The following is a 17,899-nucleotide window of genomic DNA, read 5'->3' as shown; positions in this document are numbered from 1 at the left end:
AATTAAGAAGGGGTCGTCGGATAACAGTTGAAAGGAAAGTGCGCTGTCCTGGTTCTCTACCTAAGAGACCCTGAAGACCTGCTGGCAGTCAGGGCAGGCCATTGGTGGGCTTGAACGACCTATTTTGGTGTTTTACTAAAACCACTGAATCCTCATGAAGTCTCCTTCGTCAAGTCTCTCTTTGCTCTGCCCTCTTCACCCCTCTGTGTGTCCTGGGAATCCAAGGGGGGAGGATCATAGAGTGGGAGGGACCCCAAGGGTCATCTAGTCCAACCCCCTGCTATGCAGGAATCTCAGATAAAGCATCCACGACAGGTGGATATCCAACCTCTGCTTAAAAGCCTCCAAGGAAGGAGAGTTGACAACCTTCTGAGGGAGACTGTTCCACTGTCAAACAGCTCTTACTGTATGGGTAGGCAAACGAAGGCCTGGGGGCCAGATCTGGCCCAATCGTTTTCTAAATCCGGCCCGCAGATGGTCTGGGAATCAGTGTGTTTTTACATGAGTAGAATGTTTCCTTTTACAGTGGTGCCCCGCAAGACGAACGCCTCGCAAGACGGAAAACCCGCTAGACGAAAGGGTTTTCCGTTTTGGAGGTGCTTCGCAAAACGAATTTCCTATGGCTTGCTTCGCAAGACGAAAATGTCTTGCGAGTTCCTGCGGGTTCCCCCCCCTTTTTCTAAGCCGCTAAGCCGCTTATCAGCTGATCCGCTAAGCCGCTAAGCCGCTTATCAGCTGATCCGCTAAGCCGCTTAACAGCTGATCCGCTAAGCCGCTTATCAGCTGATCCGCTAAGCCGCTTATCAGCTGATCCGCTAAGCCCCTAAGCCGCTAATAGCGCTAATCCGCTAAGCTGCTAATGGGCTTGCTTCGCAAGACGAAAAAACCGCAAGATGAAGAGACTCGCGGAACGGATTCTTTTCGTCTTGTGAGGCACCACTGTATTTAAAATGCATCTCTGGGTTATTTGTGGGGTCTGCCTGGTGTTTTTCCACGAGTAGAATGTGTGCTTTTATTTAAAACGCATCTCTGGGCTATTTGTGGGGCATAGGAATTCGCTCATTCCCCCCCCCCCAAAAAAAATAGTCCGGCCCCCAACAAGGTCTGAGGGACAATGGACGGCCCCCTGCTGAAAAAGTTTGCTGACCCCTGTCTTACTGCCATAAAGTTCTTCCCAATATTTAGTGGGAATCCCCTTTCTTGTAACTTGTAGCTGTTGGTTCAAGTCCTACCTTCCAGAGCAGGAGAAAACAAGTTTGTTCCCTCTTTGCAGCAGGCGGGGTCACCCTTAAGCAACTGGCCTCATCTCTGTCTCCTGGTCCCTTTGCTCCTGCTGCTGAGTCTGAACTGCTCTCTGCTCCAGCCTCTTCCTGCTCACCTAGGCCTGTTGCTCTGACACCTTCTTCTCCCAGTCTGCCCCCTCTTCTCCCTCCGACCACTCATCGTCACCCCACCACCTATCCCCTGGCTGTGAGCCTTCTTCCCAGCCCTCCCAAGGGCCCCCAGCCTGAGACAATGCCTTCTGCTTGCTTCATGGGTGGTCTAGCTCTGTTTGGAAACAATGCAAAAATATGCCCAACATCTTTGATCAAGAGGCAATCATTCCTAGCACATCGAACCCTTCCTGCATCTGAGCTTAATCAGTTAATTGCACTTATCGGTTAATTTAAGTTCACAACCCGAATAATGAAGAGGCCTTGGCCTGCAGTTTGATGAGAGAGGCATTGGGTTGTTGCTAGTCCTGTAGTTCTGCCTCCTTTGCGCCTATCCAGCCCGAGGCTGGAGCCACCAGGTATAAGGACCTGGACGGTTAAGTCCAGTCAAAGGCGACTCTGGGGTTGCGGCGCTCATCTCGCTTTCAGACCGAGGGGGCCGGTGTTTGTCCACAGACAGTTTTCTGGGTCATATGGCCAGCAGGACTAAACTGCTTCTGGCACAATGGGACACCGAGACAGAAACCAGAGCGCACGGAAATGCTGTTTACCTTCCCGCCGCAATGGTACCTATTTATCTACTTGCCCTGGCATGCTTTCAAACTGCTAGGTTGGCAGAAGCTGAGACAGAGCTGCGGGAGATCACTCTGTTGTGGGGATTTGAACCGCCGACCTTCCAATCGGCAAGCCCAAGAGGCTCAGTGGTTTAGACCACAGCGCCACCCACATCCCTTAGCCACCAGGTACACAGCAATGGCATGAATCAGTGGTCTCCTTTCCCATCCTTTGGGTTAGCATCTGTGCTCAGCAGGCATTACACGGAGCATCTGTTTGCCAGAAACCAATGCGCAAAGCTCTCAGCACAGGTACTGATCACCTGTCCAAAAGGGGGGGGGGGAGCAGGCAGGTTAGCTGGCCTGCCTATGTAACAACTGTTGCTCCACACAATGGCTCAATAAGCAACACCTGTCACTCCATACAGACTTGATGCCAACAGGAAAACCTGCCTGGTACTGCCAAGAGGGTGACCGCATGTGGAACAGCAACAAAGGGCTGGCTTGCGCTTATCACATGATGGCTGCCGCAGCTCCTCATGTGACAACCACAGCACCCAGTTGTGGCATTTTAAGTGACAATGAGCCGCAGCGGACCGGACACTCATCACTTGATTGCCGCCTAAGTGGAACATGTTGTGTGAGGATGTGAAGGCAAAGAGTCATGTGTTCATCTGTGGGATGTTGCAGTTTCTCTAAACTAAAATCCTGTGGCTTTTCCTTTTCGGGGGGTGCTTCCGCTTGATAATTTTGGTTGCCTAGTGCTATGATCCATGCCGGATTTACGTAAAAGCTAAACAAGCTATAGCTTAGGGCCCCACTCTCTTGGGGGCCCCCAAAAAATTAAAGGAAAGAAAAACAGGATGTACATTTCCAAAATATAAGATAAAAAAAAACCTACATACAGTGTCAAATGGCTTGAGATACCTATTAGGTGCATAAATTACCATATGGCATATATTCAACACAAAAAGCAGCAACCATTTGTTGTTGACAAAGGACAGCTGGACATAGAAAGGGCCCCAGTCCCTGCAGGTCATCAAACCTAAATCCGGCCCTGGCTATGATGGAGTCCTTTCTGAGAAGAGGAGGTCAGGACAGGACACTATATGCCAAAGGCAGTCGCGCCATAGAATGGTGTAATCTACAGATTTGTATAACGACATTTTCCGCCTGTGGAATCATTTGGGTGGGAAATGACTGGTCTGGGCTGCTGTTGCATTTTCCTTCCTCACATGTCACACGGCAGAACAGCAGATTATAAATGGGGCTTCCATTCCTCAACTGGACAGGCAGAGCTTAGCTTTAATTAACCCTGCCTCCGTGCAGAAGGAGAGATTAACAGCTTCCCGAAGCCTCTTCCAAGCCCTCTCATTTCATCGAGGCGGTGAAACAATGACCGGTTCTTTGAAGCTGGTCAACTGAAGTGTCCGCCCACCATGTTCCCCTCCGGTGTGCATCGCACAGATTGCAGAACCCGTCATCAGACGGACTCCGAAAGGCGTCTGGGAGGGGAGAAGGTAGAAGAAAGCACAGGTGGAGAAGGGAAGGAACTGGGAATGGTTTCCAATCATAGAACTATAGAATTGCAGAGTTGGAACGGACTCCGAGGGTCATTGAGTGACCTCTGTAATAAACGGAAATCTGCCCTTATTCCCTTATGTGGGACACAAGAGCCCTTAGAGAGTCCTCTGCAGGTTCTCCATCGGTCGGAGAAAGTAACAGAGGCCAACCAGAGAATACTGAGAAGCAAAGCAGCTCGTAAGCCTGATCTTTATGGAACTGTTGCAACAGGTTTCCCCCTTCACACGCAGGAGGAGGAGGAGGAAGACCCAGAAACAGGTGTGCCCACCCTTATAAGACATTTTAAATTGCCCGCCCTGGAGTCCAAGACCACCCCCAGAAACATCATACCTACATCACAGAAAGGGCGGTCAACAACAGAAATCTGAGTGCGTTGTTTACCTCCTGTCTGGCAGGTTACCTGTTAATGCTTACTTGATTGGATAGGCTGGGGAGCCTGGCCCGAATTGTAATGATAAATACTTCGTTCCCGAGCCAGGTCACAGGCTCACCCTATTCATACACAGACATACCCTTAAGACAGGATTTGTGAAGGAAAAGACAATGGGGAGGCTTTTCCATTTTCCTTGACCTTGCAGAGAAATCATTTGGTCAGTTTGGGAGTCAAAAATGGTTTCAGGGCTGTTTTCCTGTGCTGCTTCAGACATGTGGTTTATATATTGATGTACGTGTTTGCTTGGAACATTTATTTTATATAAATATAAGACCTTAATTTTTTTATTTCACCTCCAAAGGAGGAATTTCCCTCTCCTTTCCCCCCGCCCCACAGCATATGTGGGACTATGAATGAGGGATGGGTTGAAGGGAGTGGCCCACAAGGGGGAGGTCTGTACAGATGTAAAGAGAGGAAGTGCAGTGCAGTGGTTTGAGTGTTGGACCAGGAACTTTGGGACCAGGGTTCAAATCCCCCACTTGGCCATGGTGATCTCACTGGGTGACCTTGGGCCACTCACATGAGGATAAAATGGAGAGGAGGAGGAGGAGGAGGAGGAACTATGCCTGCTCCCTTGTGCTCCTCAGAGGGAAGGTGAGATGTAAATGGAATAAATAAATGTTGGAGACCCTCTACCCTGGTCAGCAATAGTGGAGAGTCCAGTGCACAGTTGAAACAGACCCCAAGCATCATCCAACCCTTCATTGCAGGAACCTCAGCTAAACCATCCATGGCAGATGGCCACCCAACCTCTGTAAGAATAATGGAGACCACAGGAGGTTGGATGCAGGTGAGCTGTGCAGAAGCATGCTGGCAAGTATGCTCCAAGCAAGCTGCCGGCTAGCTCTGCCGAGGCTCCTTTTATTAGCAGAAGTCAGCAATTGGAAACAGTAGTGAAACCAGCCTGAACTTAACGTATTTCCATCTAAGCACATTTCCAGCATTAGCAAATACACGTGTCAGCAGGTGTTTCCTTCAGATATTCCCCCCGATACTTGATTACGTCTGCGTTCCCGGTCATGTTCCAGCCAAGCGTTATGTCTAGCAAACAAATTGTGAGAGAGGAGGAACAAGAAGAGGAGTTTGGATTTGATATCCCGCTTTATCACTACCTGAAGGAGTCTCAAAGCGGCTCACATTCTCCTCTCCCTTCCTCGCCCCACAACAAACACTCTGTGAGGTGAGTGGGGCTGAGAGACTTCAGAGAAGTGTGACTGGCCCAAGGTCACCCAGCAGCTGCAGGTGGAGGAGCGGGGAAGCGAACCTGGTTCACCAGATTACGAGACTACCGCTCTTAACCACTACACCATGCTGGCTCAAAAGGTCAGGGGGAAAACCCTGTTTTCTAGCCAAGAAGGCAAAATGTCAGGGAAAGCAGGTGCAACACTCCTTGCCATACTGTTGCATGTCTGGTGCAAGGTTTGCCTTCGCAAAGCGGAGCGTTACCTCCACAAACCTCTGCTTAAAAACCTCCAAGGAAGAAGAGCCCACAACCTCCCCAGGGAGTTCATTCCACTGCTGAACAGCTTTTACTGTCAGAAAGTTCTTCCTGTTTAGTTGGGACCTCCTTTCTTGTAACTTGAAGCCCTTGTGTCATAGTCCGGTCTACAGGCAATCAAAGTCCCAGCTGAGGACATCGGGACCGGGGGCAAGATGGTGGGGTGGGAGCAGGAACAATAGTCCAGAAGCCAGGGGTCCAAGGGTCAAGAAGCAGGGGGTCAGGAAGCCGAGGTCCAAGGATCAGGAAGTAAGAAGCCAAACACAGCAAGGCAGGAAACGTGTTGCTGTGGCAAAGAGCCAAAGGGAAATGCTGAGCTTATATCCCTTCCCGGCTCTTGCCACCAGGTTACCAAGCGGCCTCACCTGTGCGGCCGCGCCTTGCTTCTTCAGAACAAACTTAGGAAGGCCCCAGTTCTGCAAAGCCCTACTGCTCACAGGGCCTGGCTCCTGCACGCACTCCTGACACCTTGTGTCAAGTCCTCTATTCTTGAGAAGCAAAAAAACAAGCTTGCTCCACCTTCCGTGTGACAGCCCTTGAGATATTTGGAGATGGCTATCACCTCTCAGTCTTTTCCTCTCCAGATGAAACATACCCGACTCCTTCAACTCTCTCTCATAAGCCTCAGTTTCCACCATGGCCACCCTCCTCTGTATACCTTCACACCAACAAGCCACACAGATCCCAGCTTACCTGAGGGAGACCGTCCCACAGTCAAACAACTCTTGCTGTCAGAAAGTTTTTCCTGGTCCATACAGCTCAGTATTGTCTACACGGACTGGCAGCAGCTCTCCAGGGTTTCAGGCAAGGAGTCTCTCCTCCCAGCCTTTCCAGGAGATGCCAGCAGGACTTGAACCCAGGGCCTTCTGCTTGCAAGGGAGATCCTCTATCGCTGAGCTTCTTAATCCTGCCACCCAATGGCAAAACATCACACAGCTGTGTTTCCTGGGTCGGATGGGGGATGTAGTCCAAAAGGGCTGTGTTGGCCAGGGCTGATGGGAGTTGTAGTCCAAAACAGCTGGAGGGCACCAGGTTGGGGAAGAATGGCCTTCGCTCCTTTTCTCCCAGAGGTGCACAAAGATGTTTCTGTTCCACTGAGGCCTTGGGAGTGTATTCTGCTGCCAGCGATGCTTCTTTTGAAACGGTTTTATCAAATATGTTTAATTTGGAATAGTTTCCCCCTCCAATTTAATGCCATTTTGCAAACTGCCTTGAGAACATCTGTCAAGAGGCAGTCTATAAATACTGCGAGCACAAGAGTAAATAAGGGGAAAACACAGACAACGAATACTGGAAAGGGAGGCAGAGTATCTCTTCCCTTCTCAGATCTTTTAAGCTAATTTTTTGGAGAACAAGGTTAAAAAAAACAATTAAATCTGAAACCACTCAATTATTGGCTCACAAAATGCACTGCACAGGAGTATTCTTGTGGCCTCTTGCCACAATAAGTCAAAAGGCACTGGTGGTGCCACGAACATCCTCTCTCCACTCCAGGGAAGTTCAGAGGTCCTTAGCAAAGGCCACACTCATCTACAGAGAGCATATTGCACCGATCCTGGCCCAACTGGCTGCCAATTAGTCTCCAGCCCCAATTCAAAGTGCTGGTTTTGAGCTATAAAGCCTTAAACGGCTCAGGATGGCAAGACCTCAAGGACCGCTTCTTCCCATATGAACAGACTCAGACAATTCCAAAATTGCCCTCTGGTCCTGCTGCAACCCACTCCTAGCTCATCATAGAAGAATTGGAAGGGAACTCAGTGGTCATCTAGTCCACACAGCCCAGCCCACCCTGTAATGCAGAAATCATGGCTCAATAATCTCTGACAGGTGGCCACCCAACCTCAGTTTTAAAAGGTAAAGGTAAAGGTACCCCTGATCGTTAGGTCCAGTCGCGGACGACTCTGGGGTTGCGCGCCCATCTCACTCTATAGTCCGAGGGAGCCAGTGTTTGTCCGCAGACAGCTTCTGGGTCATGTGGCCAGCATGACCAAGCCGCTTCTGGTGAACCAGAGCAGCGCATGGAAACGCCGTTTACCTTCCCGCCGGAGCGGTACCTATTTATCTACTTGCACTTTGGTGTGCATTCAAACTGCTAGGTGGGCAGGAGCTGGGACCAAACAAGTTGTGGGGATTCGAACTGCTGACCTTCCAATCGGCAAGCCGTAGGCTCTGTGGTTTAGACCACAGCGTCACCCGCATCCCAAGTTTAGAAACCTTCAATGAAGAAACCTTCAATGAAGGAGAGTCCGCCACCTTCTAAGATAAATAGGTACCGCTCCGGCGGGAAGGTAAACATTGTTTCCGTGCACTGCTCTGGTTTGGCAGAAGCGGCTTAGTCATGCTGGCCACATGAGCCGGAAAAACTGTCTGCGGACAAACGCCAGCTCCCTCGGCCTATAGAGCGAGATGTTGCACTGTCAGCGAGCTCTTACCGCCAGAAAGTTTATCCTATAGTTTAGCTAGAATCGCCTTTCTTATCATTTGAATCCATCGGTTCAGATCTTCCGCCCTGGAGCGGCAGAACTTGACCATCTTCCACTTCGCAGCCCTTTTGATACTGGAAGATGACACAGGTTTGCCCACTGACTGCGAAGGACTAGCCCTAAGCAGTGGGGTCTCCCGCTTCAATTGCAAAGGCAGCGACCTGGTTCAGCATCCGCCTGTGTGCATCACCCCAAATTGCCCGTCTCCCACCTGCTTAACATCTTCCCCAGGTTGTCCCCGTCGGTGCCAACTGGGACTCTGGCATTGCGCCACTCCGTTATCGTCTCCTCCTTCGGCAGGAGGCAAAGCGCCTCTTCTGTAATGAGCTTCATTGAGCGTGAAATTGAGCGGAAGTCCTTGTCAGCTCCCAAATAAATCAATGGCTCAGATAAATATAGGCAAGAGATGCAGCCGTGTTCCTCAGAAAGATGTAGTGCCATCGCCGTCATTTAAGCACGCTGCCCTGGAGGTTGTTAGACGATGACAGCAGCAATTGATAAAGCACTTCAGGGAGGTTTAGAGTATTTTCTTGCAATCCTAACAACAGCCCTGTAAGGTAGGTCACTCTTAATAATCCCCATGTGATATATATGGGGGGGGGATGGGAATGTCAGAAGAGTCTGCTGGATCAAGCTGATGCAGAGCAAAGCAAATGTGGCTAGAAGCCACAGAAAGCTCTCTCCTCCTCCATCAATTTGTCCAATCCTCTTTTAAAGGCTCCCAGGTTGGTGGCCATCACTGCCTCCTGTGGCGGGGAGTTCCATAGTCTATGCACAAAGAAGTTGTTCCTTTTATGTGTCCTGAATATAACAACAACAACAACAACAACAACAAATTTATTATTTATACCCTGCCCATCCGACTGGGTTTCCCCAGCCACTCTGGGCTGCTTCCAACAGAATATTAAAATACAATAACCTATTAAACATTAAAAGCTTCCCTAAACAGGGCTGCCTTCAGATGTCTTCTAAAAGTCTGGCAGTTGTTTTTCTCTTTGACATCTGATGGGAGGGCATTCCACAAGGAGGGTGCCACCACCAAGGAGGCCCTCTGCCTGGTTCCCTGTAACTTGGCTTCTCGCAGGGAGGGAACCGCCAGAAGGCCCTCGGAGCTGGACCTCAGTGTCCGGGCAGAATGATGGGGGGGAAGTGCTCCTTCTGATATACTGGATCAATGCCATTTAGGGCTGTCAAGGTTAGCACCAACGCTTTGAATTGTGCTCGGAAACGTACTAACATTCAGCTTCATTGGGTGATCACGAGAGAGGGATAAAAGCTTTTCTCTGTCTACTTTCTCGTGTCATAAACTTCTGTCCTGTCCCAGGCACAGCAGACTTTCTTCATAGAAAGACTTTCTCCATCTCCTTGATCATATGGGCACCCTGAACCTTTCTCAACACTACAATATCCGGTGACCAGCGCAATATTCCCAGTGTGGTTGTACTACGAGAGAGAGTGAGGTTGCTTGGAGCCACCTTGTGAGTTCGTGGCAAGGACAGGATTCGGAACTGGTGCCTTCGGGGGAACTTCAGGGTGACATGGTCCCCTTTGACATGGGTGCCTCCATCCTTAAACCTCCTTCCCCCTGTGTCCATCCTTTTTGATGTTGAAGAATCATTGAAGAATCATTGAAGTGTTGAAGCTCTTGTTGTGAACACATCGTGGCTGATATGCTTGGCATTCTGCTGGAAAAGAAAAGGGGGAGGGGGCAAATCATATCCCTGCCCCAAGGAGCTTACAGTCTAATGTAAGGCACCAGGGCGCTGAATCTGACCAAATGCAGCGACGTGTATATCTGGCTTTGTTGTAGGTGGGATAAGGGCTTCCAGGACCAAGTGCTTGTGGAAAAGATGAAATTTGCACGGGCCATTTGGAGAGAGGGAGAAAGGGGTATTCTTCATTAAACATATTCAATGCTTCCCTCACTCCCGGTGCAACCCAAAATGACTTACAGCAATAAATAAACAATATACATTTAAGACCAACTAAGTTAGTTCTTGGTATGAGCTTTCGTGTGCATGCACACTTCTTCAGATACACTCTGTATCTGAAGAAGTGTGCATGCACACGAAAGCTCATACCAAGAACTAACTTAGTTGGTCTTTAAGGTGCTACTGGAAGGAATTTTTTTATTTTGTTTTGACTATGGCCGACCAACACGGCTACCTATCTGTAATATACATTTAAAACCATCACAAAGCAAAGCATTGCAAAATCTAAAAGGCGGCCCCGTTTTTAAAAAGCAGGATTAAAACAACCCAACTGTTCTGCGTGCCCAGAGCCCTGGGTGATCCGCTAAATTAGATCCCAGAATAATGTTACAAAAGTTTAGTGCCTCCCCCTCTATCTGCTGAGCGGTGGCAAGTGTCCAGGGGGTTCCAGGCACTCACCCAGGGTCTGCGGTCCTTTGGAGGACTGAGACACAGCGGAGACTGTCTTAGCTTTAAGAAATGTGGCTTAGTCCCCTATTTACACCTTCAGTTTGCATGGAAGGAGCCTTGATTTTACAGCATGGTCCTTCCAAAAGGGGCTTGTGCAGTCCTGGGGTCCAAGGCATCTCTCCCAGCCAGCCAGCCTTCAGCCAGCCTGCCCAAGATGGAGCCCAGTCTTTCCTCTTCCTTCCTCTTCCAGCACACCTTGCTAAGAACTGTCTTTTCCTGTCACCTCACACCCAGTTACCCTGGCTACCTTCCAAACCTCCAGTCTCTTTTCACACCTCAGGGCAAGTGGGGAGGACAGTTCTCCCGCATTGCCAATGGTCCTCAATGGCCCTCTCTTCTTTCTTTCTTTCTTTCTTTCTTTCTTTCTTAATATAAATGTTATTGAGTACAAATTAGAAAAAAATACAAATATACAAAAAAAAAAAAGAAAATACAAAATAAAGAGAAAATGCATGTAACCAAGGAAAAAATTAGAAAACATTTTGCCTCTTTTCATATTTACAGTTATTTAAGGTAAAGGTAAAGGTACCCCTGCCCATACGGGCCAGTCTTGACAGACTCTGGGGTTGTGCGCCCATCTCACTTAAGAGGCCAGGGGCCAGCGCTGTCCGGAGACACTTCCGGGTCACGTGGCCAGCGTGACAAAGCTGCATCTGGTGAGCCAGAGCCACACACGGAAACGCCGTTTACCTTCCCGCTGGTAAGCGGTCCCTATTTATCTACTTGCACCCGGGGGTGCTTTCGAACTGCTAGGTTGGCAGGCGCTGGGACCGAGCAGCGGGAGCGCACCCCGCCGCAGGGATTCGAACCGCCGACCTTTCGATCGGCAAGCCCTAGGCGCTGAGGCTTTAACCCACAGCGCCACCTGCGTCCCAGTTATTTATACATAACTGCATTACAGTTATTTATACCTCTATAAAATACTATTCACAATAAAGAGGAGAAATGAAAGATAAATTATAAGAGAAAAAGAACAAAGAGAAAATAAAGAAGTAGGAGAAAAAGATCAAAAGTGAAAATGTTAAAAGTAGACAAGTATTCACTATACACAGCCATTTCCAACCAATATTTATATTCGATTATGTAATTTCATCTTGTCATCAAGTCCCCCTCTTGTTTCTTAATGGCTGTATCTTGGCCAGGTCATTTTGCATAGGCTAACCCAGGAATTCCCTCAACCTGTATATCTCCCTTCACACCCCAAATAATCAAAACCCTACTATTTATTAATTTCTAGGGCTTAGCCCCCATCCCACCCCCCAGAAATCTAAAACAAAAAGATCAAAACTGGTTCCCAGAGTGCAGCATGGCTCACTTGCTAGAGAAATTTGGAGAGATCTTCTTTTTAATAACACATTTCTTCTCTGTTGCTCGGTTTTAAAGCAGAGGCTGGCTGGCCATCTGTCATTGCAGGGGGGTTGGACTAGATGCCCCTTGGAGGTCCCTCCTGATTCTACAATTCTAGGATGGCATGAGGTGGTAGCCGTAACTGCATTTTGTAAAAAAATATTCTGGAATGTTTTACTTGTTGCCATAAACCGCTTTGTAGGCAGTCACGAAATTAAAAGACGCCTGCTTCTTGGGAAAACAGCAATGACAAACCTAGAGAGCATCTTAAAAAGCAGAGACATCACCTTGCCAACAAAGGTCCATATAGTTAAAGCTCTGGTTTTCCCAGTAGTGATGTATGGAAGTGAGAGCTGGACATAAAGAAGGCTGATCGCCGAAGAATGGATGCTTTTGAATTCTGGTGCTGGAGGAGACTCTTGAGAGTCCCATGGACTGCAAGAAGATCAAACACATCCATTCTGAAGGAAATCAGCCCTGAGGGCTCACTGGAAGGACAGATCCTGAAGCTGAGGCTCCAAGACTTTGGCCACCTCATGAGAAGAGAAGACTCCCTGGAAAAGACCCTGATGTTGGGAAAGATGGAGGGCACAAGGAGAAGGGGACGACAGAGGACGAGATGGTTGGACAGTGTTCTCGAAGCTACCAGCATGAGTTTGACCAAACTGCGGGAGGCAGTGGAAGACAGGAGTGCCTGGCGTGCTCTGGTCCAGGGGGTCACGAAGAGTTGGACATGACTAAATGACTAAACAACAGCAATGCATGTTTGCCTGAAAAGTGTTATACAGATAGGATAAATAAATAAATAAATAGATGATGCTGATTTCTGTTGAAGGTCCCAGGTACAGTCCCATGGGGCTTATGTCAGTTGGGCTGGGAGAGAGCCCTGCCTGAAATCCCAGAGAGCTGCTGCCAGTCCGCGTAGACAGTATTAAGCTAGATGAACCAAGGTCCTGATGGTTCGATCCTGAGCAATCTCCACCTCCCTCTACCCCCGGCGTGGCAGCGTCACGTCCGCTGCCTCCTTCCCACCCAGCCTCCAACGCTCGGCTTCGCTGCTCCCCTGTCACAAAGTGCCCGTCTCTGTGGCCAAATTAAGCACAGCTTCATTACGGACGTTACTATTACAGATGGAGAGCGAGCAATTTGCAGGCGCTGCTCTGCCTGGAGGGAGACTGCTGAGCCCTTCATTTGTCTGGAAGGGGTGATTTGGACAAATCAGGGCCTCAGAGATCGGGAACAGCTGAGGCGGAACAAAACAGAGGGCATGTTTCTGTGGCACCAGAACGTCAAATCACTCAGTGGCGACTGCATTATTTCCGATATTAGCTGAAGATAATAGCTCTGCGCCCCACTCGACTGGCATGAATTGTGCTTACTGACTTCAGCATGCCTCTCTGCCTCGTTGCCTACAGCAGGCCTGGAGTTCTGGGGTTGGGGACCCCATCTACCCACAGCTATGGTGCAGCGATGTGCATCATCCCTGGGCATACATAAGGAGTGGCACTGTGGTCTAAACCACTGAGCCTCTTGGGCTTGCTGATTGGAGGGTCAGCGGTTTGAATCCCTGCGGCGGGGTAAGTTCCCGTTGCTCTGTCCCAGCTCCTGCCAACTTAACAGTTTGAAAGCACACCAGTGCAAGTAGATAAATAGGCTCCACTGTGGTGGGAAGAACTTCCTGACAGTAAGAGCTATTTCAAAGTGGAAGAGGTTGTGGACTCCCCTTCTTTGGAGGTTTTTAAGCAGAGGTTGCCATGGGTACTTTAGCTGAGACCCCTGCATTGCAGGGGTTGGGCTAGATGGCCCCTTGGGGTTCCGTTCAATTTACGATTTTATGTCACAGAGATGGCATTGCTTCTGGGGCGCCCAGCATCTTCTGACCACACACTGGACCAGGCATAGGCAAACTCAGCCCTTCAGATGCTTTGGGACTACAATTCCCATCATCCCTGACCACTGGTCATGTTAGCTAGAGATCTTGGGAGTTGTAGTCCCGGAACATCTGGAGGGCCAAGTTTGCCTATGCTTGCCCGGGACCATTAGAATTGTAGAATTGTACAGTTGGAAGGGACCTCTGTTTAGGGAAGTTTTTAATGTTTGAAGTTTTATTCTGTTTTTAGTGTTCCGTTGGGAGCCGCCCAGAGTGGCTGGTGAAACCCAGCCAGATATGCGGGGTATAAATATTCTTATTCTTATTACCTCAAGTGTCATCCAGTCCAACCCCCGGCAATTCCCAAATTTGTTTTGGGGGAAATGATTTTCATCTGCAGTGGAAAACAATGCAATTGAATAAGAAGAGAGGGAGGTAAGAACAGCCACACCAGCCCATTCAGCTAAGCCCCCCTGAAGAGAATTTAATTGTGAGGCTCCTCAGTGGTGAAGACATTGGGAGACAATTAGCAGCAAAATAGTATTAATCTGTTCTGGGAGGTTGCAAGACGCTGGCTATCTGGGGCATGGGGTGGGGTGGAGGCATGCAGGAAGTTGGGTTTTTATTCCGGAAAGCTGTGCCAACAGCACCTGGGTACTGTGGCCTGTCGCCTGCCCTCCACAATCCCCCTCTTCTCTTGGCGCTAATGGCCTGGCGTCTCCTGGGTGCCTTTGCCAGCCTCCCTGACACACTTAATAGGCTCAAGCGGATGTCCAAATCAGAGTTAATTGGAGCCAGAAGCAGCGCTGTTTCATCTTGGGAAAAGCAGCCAGATCAGGCCCCAACTTAATGTGGATCTAGGATTCTGATGAGGCACTGCAAATCCTCCATTGGATGCTGTGTGACGACAGCCTTATGTTTTTATGTATATAGGAAGATAGGGCTCTTCTGATGTTCTGGTGCCAAGCTGTACTGGGCTTTATTCAAGTAACCAGCACCATGAACTTAGTCCAGTAGCTAACTGATAGTCGCTGTGACTTATTCTGCAATGGCTTAACATGGCATAACAATCTGTACTCTTTAACCCTCAGGAAAGAGTGTATGTCTACCTCCTGGATGGGGAAACCCGGCTGATGTGCAATGACCCACCACATGAGTTGCCACAGGAGGGAAAGCTTGGGTAAGCTATATCATCTTTATGTGGGGGTAGATTTCATATAGAGATCGCAGTGTAACACCAGCATTACCATCTTCCGCAAGAGTTGTGCTGTAACGGAAAATGTGATACTGATTTTATTAGTCAAGAAAGAGAGCATATCGGGTGTAATGTTCTCATTATTTTCCCATCTTTTAATATACTACAAATATAGTCCTAGTGGTGCAGCAATGAAACCGCTAGCATATTGGCAAAGCTAAGTTGGCTCTGTTGGGACGCGGGTGGCACTGTGGGTTAAACCACAAAGCCAAGGACTTGCTGATCAGAAGGTCGGCGGTTCGAATCCCCGCGACGGGGTGAGCTCCCGTTGCTCGGTCCCTGCTCCTGCCAACCTAGCAGTTCGAAAGCACTTCAAAGTGCAAGTAGATAAATAGGTACCACTCCGGCGGGAAGGGAAACGGCGTTTCCGTGCGCTGCTCTGGTTCGCCAGAAGCGGCTTAGTCATGCTGGCCACATGACCCGGAAGCTGTACGCCGGCTCCCTCGGCCAATAAAGCGAGATGAGCGCCGCAACCCCAGAGTCGTCCGCGACTGGACCTAATGGTCAGGGGCCCCTTTACCTTTACCTTTAAGCTGGCTCTGGTATGGTTTCAAAGTGGAGGGGGGGACAGCGTGTTGAGATTTCTGCATTGCAGGGCGTTGAATTAGATGACCTGTGGGACCCTTCCAACTCTACAATTCTATGATTCTATGATTGCACTCTAATACAAAAAAAAATTAAAAAAAAAATCCCCAACAACTTCAGCCCATTTGTTGCCTTCTTTCCTCTCGGTCTTAACGTGAAAATGCCGGTCTGATCACTCTCAAATTTCCTTTCACAAAGCCTTTCGCTTTTTACAAGCTCACTCAGCCACAGCTGTGTCAGTCAAATTCACAACAGCTAATTCCTGGTGGTGGTTTCTGATTGTACCTTTTATTTGTTTATTTTTACTTTATTTTTACAGATTGGGATTGTGGGGTGGGTGCCACAGTCTACACACCTCTGAACTCCAGGACAGGGAAAGAACATTTTTCTTGAAGGCTATGCATACTGAGCAGAGAGAATTCTCCATATTGACTGGAGAATGTACAATAGCCGAACACGGTGCAGGTGTTTGCGTGACGTCACAGGTGCTAGCCAATTGGTGTCCTTCACAGCTGGGTTTTGCAGCGGATTTGAAGAACCTGTTTATTTTTAGCTTGACCCTGGTGAGGAAAAAAAATACATGTGCAATGAAGGAAGTGTTGGTTCCAAACCTGCTCCTCCGCTGTAACTGTTAAATCTGTTTTTGTCCAAACGTTATTGAGGGTTTTTATTATTTTTATTAAAAATAAGAGGCTTTGTGTTTCTGCTGGAAAGAGGAAAGGATGCAAAACTGCCCATCATGATTCCAAATCGCCCCGCTTTATCTGCGGCCGCCGGTCTATCACTTGCAAATCAACTTGCCACCGTCAACAAACCAGTTATGGGGAAGGCGATTGCTCTCCCTCTGCAAAAATAACTTGTTATCTGAGTTACGATTCACTCGACTGCGGCATGTTCTCCTGGTCCCATATGGACCTATAAAGTGCATCCGCTTCAATGACCTCACAGAGATAGATAGATAGATGCACATAAAGGCACTCTCGCTGTGTGGATACAAGATACGAAGTTTTATAACCCTTCGCTAAAGCCTGCCAAGAACAGGCCAAGGGTCTGTTCAACCCAAGCACAATATGCAGTCTTCTTGGTCAAAGCCACTGCAGGTCAAGGGCAGCCTTCTCAGGTAGCTGTTGATTTCAGGACTTGCCGATCGAAAGGTCGGCGGTTCGAATCCCTGCGGCGGGGTGCGCTCCCGCTGCTCGGTCCCAGCGCCTGCCAACCTAGCAGTTCGAAAGCACCTCCGGGTGCAAGTAGATAAATAGGGACCGCTTACCAGCGGGAAGGTAAACGGCGTTTCTGTGTGCGACTCTGACTCGCCAGAGCAGCGATGTCACGCTGGCCACATGACCCGGAAGTGTCTCCGGACAGCGCTGGCCCCTGGCCTCTTAAGTGAGATGGGCGCACAACCCCAGAGTCTGTCAAGACTGGCCCGTACGGGCAGGGGTACCTTTACCTTTACCTTTACCTTTACCTTTACCTTACCTTTCCTCCAAGAGATGCAGGTGGCGCTGTGGTATAAACCACAGAGCCTAGGGCTTGCCTATCAGAAGGTCGGTGGTTCGAATCCCTGTGACAGGGTGAGCTCCCATTGCTCAGACCCTGCTCCTGCCAACCTAGCAGTTCGAAAGCACGTCAAAGTGCAAGTAGATAAAGAGGTACCACTCCAGCGGGAAGGGAAACGGCGTTTCCGTGCACTGCTCTGGTTCGCCCGAAGCGGTTTAGTCATTTAGGCCACATGACCTGGAAGCTGTACGCCGGCTCCCTCGGCCAATAAAGCGAGATGAGCGCCACAACCCCAGAGTTGTCCGCGACTGGACCTAATGGTCAGGGGCCCCTTTACCTTTATGTTTCCTCCAATGAGCTCAAGGGGGCATGCACAGTTTTTGTGTTCCTCCTCACAACAACCCTGCGAGGTAGGCTAAGCTGAGAGGCAGCCACTGTGACCTAAGGTGAGATTCAAGTGGCTGAGTGGAGATTTGAACCCTGGTCTCCCAGGCCCTAGACTGACACTTTTAACTATTACACCACCACTGAGATCAGAAAGCAAGAGGAATGGATGGATGGATGGATGGATGGATGGATGGATGGATGGATTATATTTCTATGCTGTTTTCCTTTCAAATGTTTCCCAAAGTGCCTTATAATAGCTTAGTTGGTTAGAGTGTGATTCTGACATATTCCTGCATTGCAAGGGATTGGACTAGATGATCCCCAGGTTTTCTTCCAACTTTGTGATTCTATGAGAAATAACAGGTAGAACATAATAGGGCATCACAAGTACGTCACAAATCATATAGAATAATTAGCACTGCAAAGAAAGCAACAACCAAAAAATGAGCTAAATATTGCAATTAAAGCAAAAGTCTTATTATATGATTAACAAATCAAGACAGCATTTACGACCGATGAAACAATAATG

General features: G+C 48.9%; 1 protein-coding gene across 3 annotated transcripts in view; it reads left to right on the top strand.

The window, feature by feature from the left end:
* PDE2A (phosphodiesterase 2A) overlaps window positions 1-17,899 on the top strand; it is a 392,093-nt gene that overhangs the window by 282,861 nt on the left and 91,333 nt on the right. For all 3 annotated transcript variants that reach the window (XM_079973519.1, XM_079973520.1, XM_079973521.1), the window contains one exon: window positions 14,735-14,823. In XM_079973519.1, coding sequence (XP_079829645.1) covers window positions 14,735-14,823 — 89 coding nt within the window. The remainder of the gene's footprint in view (window positions 1-14,734; window positions 14,824-17,899) is intronic.

The sequence above is a fragment of the Podarcis cretensis genome (assembly GCF_951804945.1).
Source record: "Podarcis cretensis genome assembly, chromosome: 4".
Lineage (NCBI taxonomy): Eukaryota > Metazoa > Chordata > Lepidosauria > Squamata > Lacertidae > Podarcis > Podarcis cretensis.
Note: the sequence above shows the minus strand (reverse complement) of the source record. Positions and strands in the feature narration are given on the sequence as shown.